Source organism: Suncus etruscus, chromosome 14, assembly GCF_024139225.1.
Source record: "Suncus etruscus isolate mSunEtr1 chromosome 14, mSunEtr1.pri.cur, whole genome shotgun sequence".
NCBI classification, from domain to species: Eukaryota; Metazoa; Chordata; class Mammalia; order Eulipotyphla; family Soricidae; genus Suncus; species Suncus etruscus.
The window spans coordinates 30823090-30836166 of record NC_064861.1 but is presented as its reverse complement, the minus strand read 5'-3'; the positions used below and the strand labels follow the sequence as shown (position 1 = coordinate 30836166).

Genomic DNA, 13077 nt, shown 5'->3' with positions numbered 1-13077 from the left:
AGTTGGACACATGCAAGGCAAGCACCCTATGTACTATGCTACCAGTCCAGTTCAGAATTGTTCAAGTTAAAAAGATTTTTTCTGACAAGTTTTATAATCTTTCTCTCATAAATTCACTTTAATTTTAATTGTATGTAATGAAGACTTTTTAGTAAAAAAAAAAATTTTTTTTTTTTGGTTTTTGGGTCACACCCGGCGGTGCTCAGGGGTTACTCCTGGTGTCTGCTCAGAAATAGCTCCTGGCAGGCACGGGGGACCATATGGGACACCGGGATTCGAACCAACCACCTTTGGTCCTGGATCAGCTGCTTGTAAGGCAAACACCGCTGTGCTTTCTCTCCAGGCCCGTAAAATTTTTTTTTTGGCTTTTGGACCACACCTGGTGATGTTTAGGAGTTATTCCTGGCATACGGTTTAGAAAGCTCCTTGGCTAGGGGGATCTTTTGGGACACCGAGGAATCGAAACAGGTCTGTCCTGGATTGGCTGCATGCAAGGCAAACACCCTACCACTATGTTATTGCTCCGGCCTCTACTTTTCTGTTTTGTTTTGTCTTTGTTTTTGGGTCATACCTGGCAGCGCTTAGGGGCTACTCCTGACTCTACGCTCAGAAATTGCCCCTGGCAGGCTCTGGGACCATATGGGATGCTGGGATTCAAACCACCGTCCTTCTGCATGCAAGGCAAACACCCTACCTCCATGCTATCTACTTTTTAAATTTTTAAATAGCATATATTTGGTTTTTCTTTTTTGTTTTTGAGCCACACCCAGCAACACTATGTGATTACTCCTGGCTTTGTGCTCAGAAATTATTCCTAGCAGGCATGGGGGACCATAATGGGTTGTCAGGATTGAACCTGGGTTAGCAGTATGCAAGGCAAACACTCTTTTGGCCCTGAAATTTCTAAATAGTCTTTAGAATCTTCAGTAAAACTGAACATTTCAGTAATAAAAATAGATTTTGCAGACTTGGGTGATTACTTGTAATCTTGTGTAACAGATTATTATTATTATTATTTTGGTTTTTGGGCCACATCCAGAGAGGCTCAGGAGTTACTCCTGGCTATGCGCTCAGAAATTGCTCCTGGCTTGGGGGAAAATGTGGCGGGGGGGGGTGTGTGTCAAACCAGGGTCTGTCCTAGGTTAGCGCATATAAGGCAAACGCCCTACCACTTGTGCCACTGCTTCGGCCCCCAGATTATTTTTTTGTAAAAAAAACAAGTCGTTTGGTAGTCTGAACTTTATTTGTTTATTTACATGTTTTCCTTAGTAGTCTAGACCAGTGTTCCCCAAAGTAGGCAATACTATATCCTTTCACCACCACCAGGAGTGTGGTAGTGGAACAGTACAGGACAGAGGTCTTAGCATTGTGCATTTGGGACCCACTTCATGTTTTTGAGATTATGAAGGTATATTTTCAGGGTGCTGCTGAGTGATTTAAACACAATGGAGAAGAGACTTTAATCATATGATATAGGATTGTAACCATCTACCCATTCTTTCTGAAAAAGAAATTGAACTGGATAAATTTTGAAAGGGCTCATTTGTCATCTGATAGAATGTTAAAATGTATCTTTTAAATCTTTATTTTTGTCCAGAAATAATCATAGGAACAACTGACACATGGTTTTTACTTTGGTATAGGTTATTTCGATGCACGCTGACTAGCATTCCTCAGACTCAGGCCTTACTGAATAAAGCCAAACTTCCTTTGGGACTTCTGCTTCATCCTTTTAAAGACCTAGTGGTATGTTTCACTAGTGAAAGCAAATACAGAAAATTGTCTTGAGGAATTTTCTACAATAGTGCAAGAATCACATAAAATTTGTTTGAGCTATCTTTAGGAAACCATTGACATGCACCATGCATTTACTTATAATAAATTTCAGGACCACTTTCAAAACAAGGTAAAATATATTGTGGAAAGTTCCAAGCAGTGTTTGATAGACTAGAAAGTCCAAATGGGAATATTTAGATAAGCCAGAACATTTTAAAATGTTGTAAATTATTTACCCATTAAGGTACTTTTAACTCATTCTTCCAGATCCTCATTTCAAAAACAGAATAATATATATATGTTTTTCTTTTCTTGAGAGAGTCCTCCCAAGTAGTGCTCAGGGGGTTTGGGAGCCATGAGGTCAATCAAGCCAGATGGTTGAGTGCTTGAGCCTGCCTGGTGGTGACAGCACTGCTTTGGCACAGTCATGCCAGGAGCCACTGTAGCTATACTTGGCAGTGCTTGGGGCCCAGATGGTTCCAGATATCAAATTCTGGCTTCGGTTTTTGCCATTCTTTTTTTTTTTGGGCTACACCCAGTAACGCTCAGGGGTTACTCCTGGCTATGTGCTCAGAAGTTGCTCCTGGCTTGGGGGACCATATGGGACACCGGGGGATCGAACCGCGGTCGGTCCAAGGCTAGTGCAGGCAAGGCAGGCACCTTACCTTTAGCGCCACCGCCCGGCCCCCGGTTTGCCATTCTTGGAATAAAATTTGTTGCTTCTTTAAGAAGCTGTCCAAAACAAGATGTCCTTCCATTTTTGTCTTGACTTTCTGGGGCATTGGCTGATGGCAACTATTCTGAGAAATCACTGCATACATGAAATCCCATCCTTTCAGTAAGACTGGAATGCTTTTACTGATATTTGTAATAAGATCCTTTTTGTGTAAAATAAGCTTTAAATAGTGTCATGATTGCAGTGTTTAATTGAATATTTTAGAGTGATTTAACCTCACCTTTGTGACAGGCTTTTTGTTGTTGTCATCAGGAATTGAACCCAAGGGCTCACACATGCAAGGCAAGCGCTCTAGTTGAGCTATATTCACTGGGTCCCACTCCTACCCCCTTTTCAGTAATGTTTCTGACTTATTTTTATTACTATCTTTATATTTTAAATTTATTTTTGTATAGTTATTTACTGAAATTCAGGGTATTGATCTCAGGGCTTTCCATATGCAAGGCAAATAAATGCTCTGCTGTTGAGTTTCCTCCCTGTTGCCCACCCCTTTTTTTCTGACTTAATTTTATTATTAGCAGCATTATTTATATATACTTATTATGGTACAGGGGATTGAATCCAGTCTCCACATACAAGGCAAGTACTCTATGAGTTGCATCTCAGTACTCAACCCCTCCCCTTTTAAAAATAGCTAGATATTTGTTATTTTTATTACATTTTTAAAATTATTTGTTTGCTTTTTCATTTGTGCTGGGGGTTAAACCCAGGGCCTCATACAACTAAGACAAGTACTGTATTACTGAGCTATATCCTGGTCTCTCTGCAGTTCTAAAAGAACTTAGTAGACTTTTTAATGTAACATTAAGAAATTTTTTTATTTCACTGGTTGAGTATTTTAGAATGTTTGATCTTTATTTGCAACTCATCATAAAAAAAGTATGCTGTAAATTTATGTTGTTTTTCTAGTGTAAATATTTGAGAAAAATCAATGTGTTTGACTTGTTAGTTATGGGAAATTCCATGGTGAAGTATCACCAGGGCTATACCAAGTGATAGGAGAGGGTAGAAGGTATAGGTATATGGGTGAGATGGGGAGTCTGTCTATTTGGTGCTAGAGATGAAACCTAGTCTTACACTTGACTCAAGTCCCAAACCCTCAAATAAGTTTGTTTTGTTTTTGAGCCACCCCTGCCAGTGCTCAGAGATCACTCCTGGTGAGCTCAGGCGACCATCTGGGTGCTGGGGAGTGAACCTGGGTCAGCTATGTGCAAAGCAAGCTTCCTATCACCGTACTATTGCTCTGGCCCCAAATAAATATTACTCCTTATTCTACAGTCAGGATTTACTCCTGGTGGGGCTCAGGAGGTCATCTGGAATTCCAGGATTTGAATCTGGGCCAGCTGCATGTAAGGCAAGCCCCCTAACCACTGTATTATTGCTCTGGCCCCCATAATTTTTTTATTGTTGTTGTTTTGGGCCATTCCCAGCAATGCTCAAGGGTTAATCTTGGCTCTAAACTCAGAAATACCACTCCTGTAAGGCCCGGGGAACCATGTGGGATGGTGGGGATTAAACACTGTGCAAGGCAATGTGCTCTGGCCCCTGGGTGCTTTTATTTTTTTTTTAATTTTTTTTGTTTGTTTGTTTTTGGGTGATACTCAGTGATGCTTGAGTTACTCCAGGCTCTGTGCTCAGGAATGACTCCTGTGGAACTTGGGGGAACCATATGTAATGTGGGGTATTGAACCCAGTGGTTGGATTCAAGGCAAGCACCTTACACATTGTACTATTGCCCTTGGATACTTCCCTTTACTTTAGTTTTTCTCTCCAAAACTAATATTCCAATAATTATTTGAAAGATTGATTAATACTTGACATTTAGACATGACTGTCACTGCCTTTAAAAAATTAGTTCTTTTTTTTTCCAGCAATTGCCTGTGGTTACCTCCAGTACAATTGTGAGATGCCGTTCCTGCAGGACTTACATCAATCCTTTTGTCAGTTTTCTTGATCAAAGGAGATGGAAGTGTAACTTATGCTACCGAATCAATGATGGTATGCTTCTTTTGAAAGATTTTAAAACTACTTGCATTCTAGTGAAATCAGCTAAAGCAAATGTGAAGTTTTCAAAAAATCCCCAAACATTATTTACCTATAATCCTTCCACTTAGAGGTAACTTCTGTTTAAGTTTCTTCATTATAAATTATTATATACTCTTTATTTCTATTCAATTCATTCTGTTTGGGTTAGAGAAGCGAAAGAGTATGGCAATATCATGATAAAAATATGGGTTAAGATCTATAATACAATGGGTAGGACACTTGCCTTGCATACGGCTAACCTGGGATTAATCCCTAGCTTCTGTCTGACCACCAAGTACTGGTAGGAGTGATTCCTGAGTACAGAGCCAAGAGTAACCCTGAGCATCACTGGGTGAGGCCCTAAAATAAAAACCAACAAAAATAATAAAATCATTGTTTAGAAGAAAATATTAAATTTTGGGGGAATAAGGTAAAATTTTAAAAAATGAAGCATTATATATTTGTTAGAGCAAAGTGAGTGTATAGTAAGAACATTCTTTTTTTTAGTAACTCAGGAAATGTAAGTAAAATTTTCATTATTATTTTGTTTGTTTTTGTTTGATCCCTCTACCTCTTGGTCCTCAAATCCTATCAGGAGTGAACCTGAATATGGAGCCAGGAACAGCCCTGAGCATCACTGCTATATAAGGGCTATTTTACTCCCCCCAGTAATATAATTGGCACTTAATGTTTTCTATTTCTTTGGAGGAGGGTTTGGTATCTTTAGGCCACACTGGGTGGTACTTAGGGCTTATTCTTGGCTCTGCACTCAGGAATCACTCCTGAGATTGCTTGGGGGAGTTGGGGTACTGGGGATTAAACCCAGTTCAGCCCCATGCATGGCAAGTACCTTACCCGCTGTGCTATCACTCTGGCCCCAGTTATCATTTGTTGTTGTTGTTGTTTTTTTTTTTTTTTTTTTTTTTTTTTTGTGGCCACACCAGGCAGTACTCAAGGCTTATCCATGGTTCTGTGCTTAGGAATCACAGGGATGCTCAGGGATCCTGACATGGCTTAGGTACCCTATGGGCTGCCAGGTATTGAACCTAGGTTGACTCCGTGAAAGGCAAGCACTTTTTCCCACTGTACTCTTTCCAGCTTGTTTTTTCATATTTTCAAGTTGTTAGGTAAGCAGTTTTTGCAAGAATCAAAACAGGATATTGGTAGAGAGGTAAAGAAAAATTGTAGTTATTAAAGCAAGCCATGCATAGGGACTGACATTCAGTATGTAGGAAAATTGTATAGAAATAAAGTGTATTCATGCCTTGATATTTAATCTTGGGCTAGAGAGATACTACAGTAGTAAGGTGCTTGCTTTATACCAGTTCTCAAACTTTTTAAACAGAGGGCCAGTTCACTCAGACCATTGGAGAGCCGGACTATAGTTTAATAAAAAAACTATGAACAAATTTCTCTGCACACTGCACATACCTTACATACCTGATTTTAAAGTAAAAAAACAAAATGGGAACAAGTATAATATTTAAAATGAAGAACAACTAAAGTTAAATCAACAAACCTACCAGTATTTCAATGGGAACTACAGGCCTGCTTTTGTCAGGGCTGTAGTTTCAGGACCCCTGCCTGAGATTGAGAGGAGGAATTGAGAGAAGAGAAGGAGGGGAGTCAGGGAGTGCAGTGCACATCCAACACATGCCCAAACCTGGGATCAGTCGACTGCTAAGCAGAACAGGCAGTGGCATCAGAAACACCCAGTAGGCTGGATAAATATCCTCAGCATGTTGCATGTGGTCGGTGGGCTGTAGTTTGGGGAGCCTGGCTTTACACCCAGGTGACCATGTTTGTTTTCCAGTACTGGATATCGTTCCCCTGAGTACAGCTGGGTATGGTCTCCTCACCAATTTGATATATATTGGATTATTTATAAATACTTAAATTAAGGAAATATCAGTTTTCAAGCATATTATAGTTAATCTTTCAGTTTTATCATTATATGTTGTTAACTTACATAGTTCCTGAAGAATTCATGTACAACCCTTTGACCAGAGTCTATGGAGAACCTCATAAAAGACCTGAAGTTCAGAATGCTACTATTGAGTTTATGGCTCCTTCAGAATATATGGTAAGAACTCACATAAATAAAAGTTTAAAAGGTATTTTTTGTGTGTGTGTATTTTATGGGCCATATCTATCTGTGCTTGAGGCTTACTCCTGGCTCTACCCTGGGAAAACTTCTGACTAGTCTTACACTTCTTGGTTTTAAATAAAGATAATTTGGAATCTTTCAATTTTAAAATTTTATTTTGACCATATGATATTCAGGTGTTATTTCTAACTCTGCACTCAGAAATCACTCCTAGGACTGCTTGGGGTACCATACGCGATGCCAGGGATTGAACCTGGGCTGGCCGCGTGCAAGGCAAGCACCCTATGTGCTGTGCTATTTCTCTAGCCCCAGACTTTTCCATTATAAGCTTGTGGGGTTTTATTGTTCTTTTATTTGTTGATGTCCAACATCTGACAATGCTCAGGGCTTATTTCTGTAAATGCACTCAGTGTTTACTCCTGGTTCTGTACTCAGGAATCACTTCTGGAAGGATTTAGGGGACCATATGTGGTGCTGGGAGTTGAATCCCCTTTGGATGCATGTGAAGGCAAGCACCTTTCCCACTGTACTGTATATCCAGCTCCCCAGATTGGTGACTAACAACCCCTGAGAATCACTGAGAGTGGCTCAAAAACAGAAACAAACAATAAAAAGATGTTTCTCAAAACATAGCAGTTTTTCCTTTGTTTCCTGCACCTATTCACGCAGGAATTGCTGCCTTTAATTGCCGTGTTCACTAGGACTTGAGATGCTTGATCATTGTGTTCATGTGCTTGATTGTGGTGCTGGCACATAGTCTCTGCTTAGCCCATAAACAATATTTACTGTTTGGCTGCACGTGACCATGACAAATGTTAATTGTCCATTCAGTCCTCTTATGTGTATTTAATGAGATGTTTCTCTTTGTCAGTTAAGACCGCCTCAGCCTCCAGTTTACCTCTTCGTGCTTGATGTGTCCCATAATGCAGTTGAAACTGGATATTTGAATTCAGTTTGCCAGAGTTTATTGAACAGTCTGGATTTGTAAGTATCTTAATTCAGCAAACAGTTCAATTAAAAAAAAAAAAAGAAAAATCAGATAATTTTGTTCTAAAAGTTAAATTAAATTAGTTAACTTTAGGTCTTGTTTTGTTTGGGGGCCATACACAACTATGTTTAGGATTTAATGAGTTTTTTTTTTTTTTTTTTTGGTTTTCGGTTTTTGGGTCATATCCAGCAGCGCTCAGGGTTTCCTCCTGGCTCTACGCTCAGAAATTGCTCCTGGCAGGCTTGTGGGACCATATGGGATGCCAGGATTTGAACCACCGTCCTTCTGCATGGAAGGCAAATGCCCTACCTCCATGCTATCTCTCCGGCCCCTATGTTTAGGGTTTAATCTTGGCTCTGTACTCAGGAATCATTCCTGGTGGACTCAGGGAACTATATGGGACGTCAGGGATTGAACTTGGGTCACCTGCATGCATGCTTCACGCACTGTACTATTTTGACCGAAAGGCCTTGTTTTCTTTTTTGGGGGGTGGTGGGGTGGGATTTGGCTTACACCTAGTAGTGCTCAGTATTACTACTGACTCTCACTTAGAAATTATTCCTGGAAAGGTTAAGGATCAGACTATATATGGGATGCTGGGATTGAACCCAGCAAAGCAACTGCCCTACCCACTTCTGCTATCGCTCCAGCCCCAAGACCTTGTTTTCTGTTTTGTTTTTGGACCACACCTGGCAGTGCTCAGGATTACTCCTGGCTCTGTGCTCAGAAATTGCTCCTGGCAGGCTTTGGGGACCATTTGGGATGCCTTGAATTAAACTCGGGTTAGTCCCGGGTCTGCCACGTGCAAGGCAAATGCCTACCTATGTGTTATGGCTCCAGTGTTATGGCTCCAGCCAGGCCTTATTCTCTCTTTTTTTTTTTTTTTTTTTTTTTTGGTTTTTGGGCCACACCCGGCGATGCTCACTCCTGGCTGTCTGCTCAAAAATAGTTCCTGGCAGGCACGGGGGACCATATGGGACACCGGGATTCGAACCAACCACCTTTGGTCCTGGATCGGCTGTTTGCAAGGCAAATGCCGCTGTGCTATCTCTCCGGGTCCAGGCCTTATTCTCTCTCTTTTTTTTTTTTTTTGGTTTTTGGGCCACACCCGTTTGACGCTCAGGGGTTACTCCTGGCTATGTGCTCAGAAATCGCCCCTGGCTTGGGTGGACCATATGGGAAGCCGGGGGATCGAACCGCGGTCCTTCCTTGGCTAGCGCTTGCAAGGCAGACAGACACCTTACCTCCAGCGCCACCTACCCGGCCCCAGGCCTTATTCTCTTAAAGTTACTTTATTTACATTTTTTATTATGGAAAAAGTCAAACCTATTGTAAATAGAAAAAATCTCTCCCTCAGCTTCATTATTTTCAGCTCTTCACTATTCATGCTTCATTTAGTTACAGATTTGTCTGGCACAACTCTTAGCCAATATAACATTTTATCATAGATACTTGAACTTATTTACTTATCTTAATAAGTGCTCAGGGCTTACTCCCAGCTCTATGCTAAGGGATTTCTCCTAGCTTAGGGGGCACATTGGTTGTTGGGGATTGAACCCTGGTTGGTTACATGTCAGGGAAGCACCCTATCTGTTATACAATAGTGTATACTATGGTGACCCAAAACCAAAAAATATACTTGAGATAATATTTGTATACTTAGTATAATCAAAATCTAACGTATTCTCGTTGTATAATGATGTGTTTAAATTAGTTGTGCTATGTAGAAGAATGCAGAGAACCAAATCATGAGAAATTCACATTGGTGAAAAAAGTATCTATTTACTTGCTAGTCTTCTATTTAAGTTTTGAGTCTACACTTAACATTGTCAGGTTCATGGGCTACTTCTGGCTCTTTGCTGAGGTGCCACTCATGGTAGTACAGTTTTATATGAAGTGCTATGTACTGAACTGAAGTTGGATTCATGCAAGCATGTGTCCTAAAGAGTATCTCTGACCTTTTTGCTAGAATCTTCAAAATCTTTAAAAAAAAAAAATGGGACTGGAGAGATAGCACAATGGTGGTAGGGCTTTTTCCTTGCATGCAGCCGACCCAGGAACAATGGTGGTTCGAATCCCGGCATCCCATATGATCCCCCGTGTCTGCCAGAGTGATTACTGAGCAGATCCAGGAGTAACCTCTGAGTGCCATTGGGTATGGCCCAAAAACCAAAAAAAAAAAAAAAAAAAAAAAGAAAAAGAAAAAAAAAATCTTTAAAACATTTTTTATATGGACGACCCTAGATGGTAATTCAAATGGGCCAGAGACTATTTGCAATGCTCATCCCTGGAGTTTTGGTCTTTTTTTTTTTTTTTTTTTGGTTTTTGGGCCACACCCGGTGATGCTCAGGGGTTACTCCTGGCTATGCACTCAGAAGTCACTCCTGGCTTGGGGGACCATATGGGACACTGGGGGATCGAACCGCGGTCCATCCAAGGCTAGCGCAGGCAAGGCAGTCACCTTACCTCTAGCGCCACCGCCTGGCCCCGAGTTTTGGTCTTGTTTTGTATTTTAGAGCTGTGATGCTTAGACCAGGTAGTGCCCTAAGGCCTCCAGAATTAGTCCTGTCAGGAGGTGCTTAGTAGGCCATGTGATTGCTGAGGGGTTGTAGGTATAAATTGGGTCCTTTTGCATGCAAGGCTGTTGTTAGCCCTTTAAGTAGACCTTCTGTTTCAGTTTTTGTTCTTTGTGTGGGGCAGGAATGCTCAGTGATTGCTCCTGGCAGTGCTTGGCTCCCAAGTGCAAAGCTTGTACTTACTGTTATAGGTTATATATGAAAATTCAGTCTTCTGGGCCGGAGAGATAGCACTGCAATATTTGCCTTGCAAGCAGCCGATCCAGGACCTAAGGTGGTTGGTTCAAGTCCCAGTGTCCCATATGGTCCCTCGTGCCTGCCAGGAGCTATTTCTGAGCAGACAGCCAGGAGTAACCCCTGAGCATCGCCAGGTGTGGCCCAAAAACCAAAAAAAAAAAAAAAAAAAAAAAAAAAGAAAAGAAAATTCAGTCTTCTGATACAAACCTGGATGAACCATAATGTAATTTAGCTTGTCTTTTTTCCTTTTGTAACTGTAAACACCTATACTTCATTTCTTTAAACAGGTTATTTTGCTTCCCTTAAATGTATATTATATATTAATGTTCTATGATGTTTAGATAGAATATACACACAGAGTATAATAATAATTAGAGATAATATTTAGAATAAAATAATTTTAGAATATATACTTAGAATTTTTATTATTTTAATTAGTTTTTGGGTCACACTGGTGGTATTCAGGGCTTACTCCTTGTTCAGAAAATACTCCTGGCAAGATGGGTTACTTATACGGGGCTGGGAATCAAACCCAGGTCAACTGACAAGTGTAAGGCAAGTACTTTATCTGCTGTACTATTGCTCTGATTCCCTCTAAACAATAGTACCTAATTTGAAAGAAAGTAAAAAAATTTTTTTTTTTTTTTTTTTTTTTGGTTTTTGGGCCACACCCGGCGATGCTCAGGGGTTACTCCTGGCTGTCTGCTCAGAAATAGCTCCTGGCAGGCACGGGGGACCATATGGGACACCGGGATTCGAACCAACCACCTTTGGTCCTGGATCGGCTGCTTGCAAGGCAAACGCCGCTGTGCTATCTCTCCGGGCCCAGAAAGCAAAAAATTTAGTGGGCCTTCCAGTCAGTGTTCCTGGATAATACTTGGCCAACTGGGTTGGTGTTTCAATGATAAGGCTGGAAGGTGCCGAACTGGTCATACCTGGTGATGGTGACGTTTAGTGACCTTCATGATCACAGCAGTGGGTTGACTGAGAAGGGATCATGTGGTGATGGTTAAATGAGAGAGTGGCTCCAGGACTCTACCTGGGGGTACTTGGGGAATATAGCTGGTTTGGGACTTGGTTCCTAACCCATGCAATGCATTGAACACTGAGCTATCTGTCACCCCACACCACTAATTATATATATATAAATCAACTCAGCAGTGCTGGGGATTAAGGTTAGGGCCTTGGTATGTTCTAGGCACATGCCCTACCTCTTGAGCTGTATTCCTGGCCCTTTAGGAACTAAAATTACATTGCTTTTAGGGATTTTATTTTCTTATTGGGGTGTCATTGGCTTATAATAAATAATAGTGTAAGTTTCACGTCTTTTATACTTTATGCCTTTTTATTTGTTTTGGGGCTTGTGGGCTATACCTGAAAATGCTCAGGGGTTACTCCTTGTTAGGCATTAAGGAATTTTTCCTGGAAGTGCTTTGGGGACCATATGGGATGCTAGAGATAGAAAACAGGTTTGCTGTGCGGAAGGCAAGTGTCGGAACCAGTATATCTTTCTGGCTCCTCTTCCCTTTTTTGGGAGGGGCTTGGAGCCACACCCAGCTATGCTCCAGGGTTACTCCTTACCCTATACACTGTATTGTCTCTCTATTTCCTTCCTCCTCATCTGTTATCCACCATCCAATTGTTAGAATCTGAGAGTAAGTTATTTGTGAAATAAATTGTGTAGTTTTGTGTATAACTTTTTCATATACTTTAAACAATCTTATTCTAAGTGATTTATATAACTTTATATAGGCATAATGAGTTTGAGCTATTCTTTTATTCCTAGGTTTTCTGGCTAGCTTTTACATATTATTTATGTATATTTAGAAATTTTAATAAAATATTCTTCTGAATTTGTTTTTAGGCTCCCTGGGAACACTAGGACAAAAATTGGCTTCATAACTTTTGATAGTACAATTCATTTCTACAGTCTTCAGGAAGGTCTTTCTCAACCTCAGATGCTCATAGTTTCTGATATTGAAGGTATATTACTTAAAATAACTGAAGTGCCGTGGTAATGTTTAGATTTATAAATATTTGATATATTAATAGTGAATGGTGTAATTATACCATTTAAAGAAAATTTTAAGTAAAAAAAATTACAAGATGATTGAAGTTATAAGAATCTTTCAGTTCACTCCCTTACTCATTCATCACCACTCCCTGTTTCTGCCCCTGTGGTTGTTTCTACTGGTGAGAGTTTATTGTAATATTATTTTTGATAAATGATGAAATAAAATGAAAATAAATATTGATATAAAGTGAATTCTGAACAAGGTAGCAAACATTAATGTTGAAGTACTGAAAAGTTTTTTTTTTCCTTTCTAATTTACTCTTTAAAAAATATTTGCCAATAGGGGCTGGAGAGATAGCACAGCGATAGTACGTTTGCCTTGCTTGCAGGCAATCCAGGATGGACGGTGGTTTGAATCCCAGCATCCCATACTGTCCCCTGGGCCAGCCAGGAGTGATTTCTGATCGCAGAGCCTGGGTAACATCTGAGCACCGCTGGGTGCGACCCAAAAACTAAAAACAAACAAAAAATAGAGAAGAGACATGAGACTAATAGGATAAAATAGAGAAGTTAGAAACAAAATTTCAGGCCGGAGAGATAGCACAGCGGCGTTTGCAT

General features: G+C 40.4%; 1 protein-coding gene across 2 annotated transcripts in view; it reads left to right on the top strand.

Annotated features, from left to right (window-relative positions):
* The window catches only part of SEC24A (SEC24 homolog A, COPII coat complex component), a 65978-nt gene that overhangs the window by 28545 nt on the left and 24356 nt on the right, over positions 1-13077 (top strand). For both annotated transcript variants that reach the window (XM_049786712.1, XM_049786713.1), the window contains exons 7-11: positions 1644-1746; positions 4384-4510; positions 6511-6620; positions 7516-7628; positions 12310-12428. In XM_049786712.1, coding sequence (XP_049642669.1) covers positions 1644-1746; positions 4384-4510; positions 6511-6620; positions 7516-7628; positions 12310-12428 — 572 coding nt within the window. The remainder of the gene's footprint in view (positions 1-1643; positions 1747-4383; positions 4511-6510; positions 6621-7515; positions 7629-12309; positions 12429-13077) is intronic.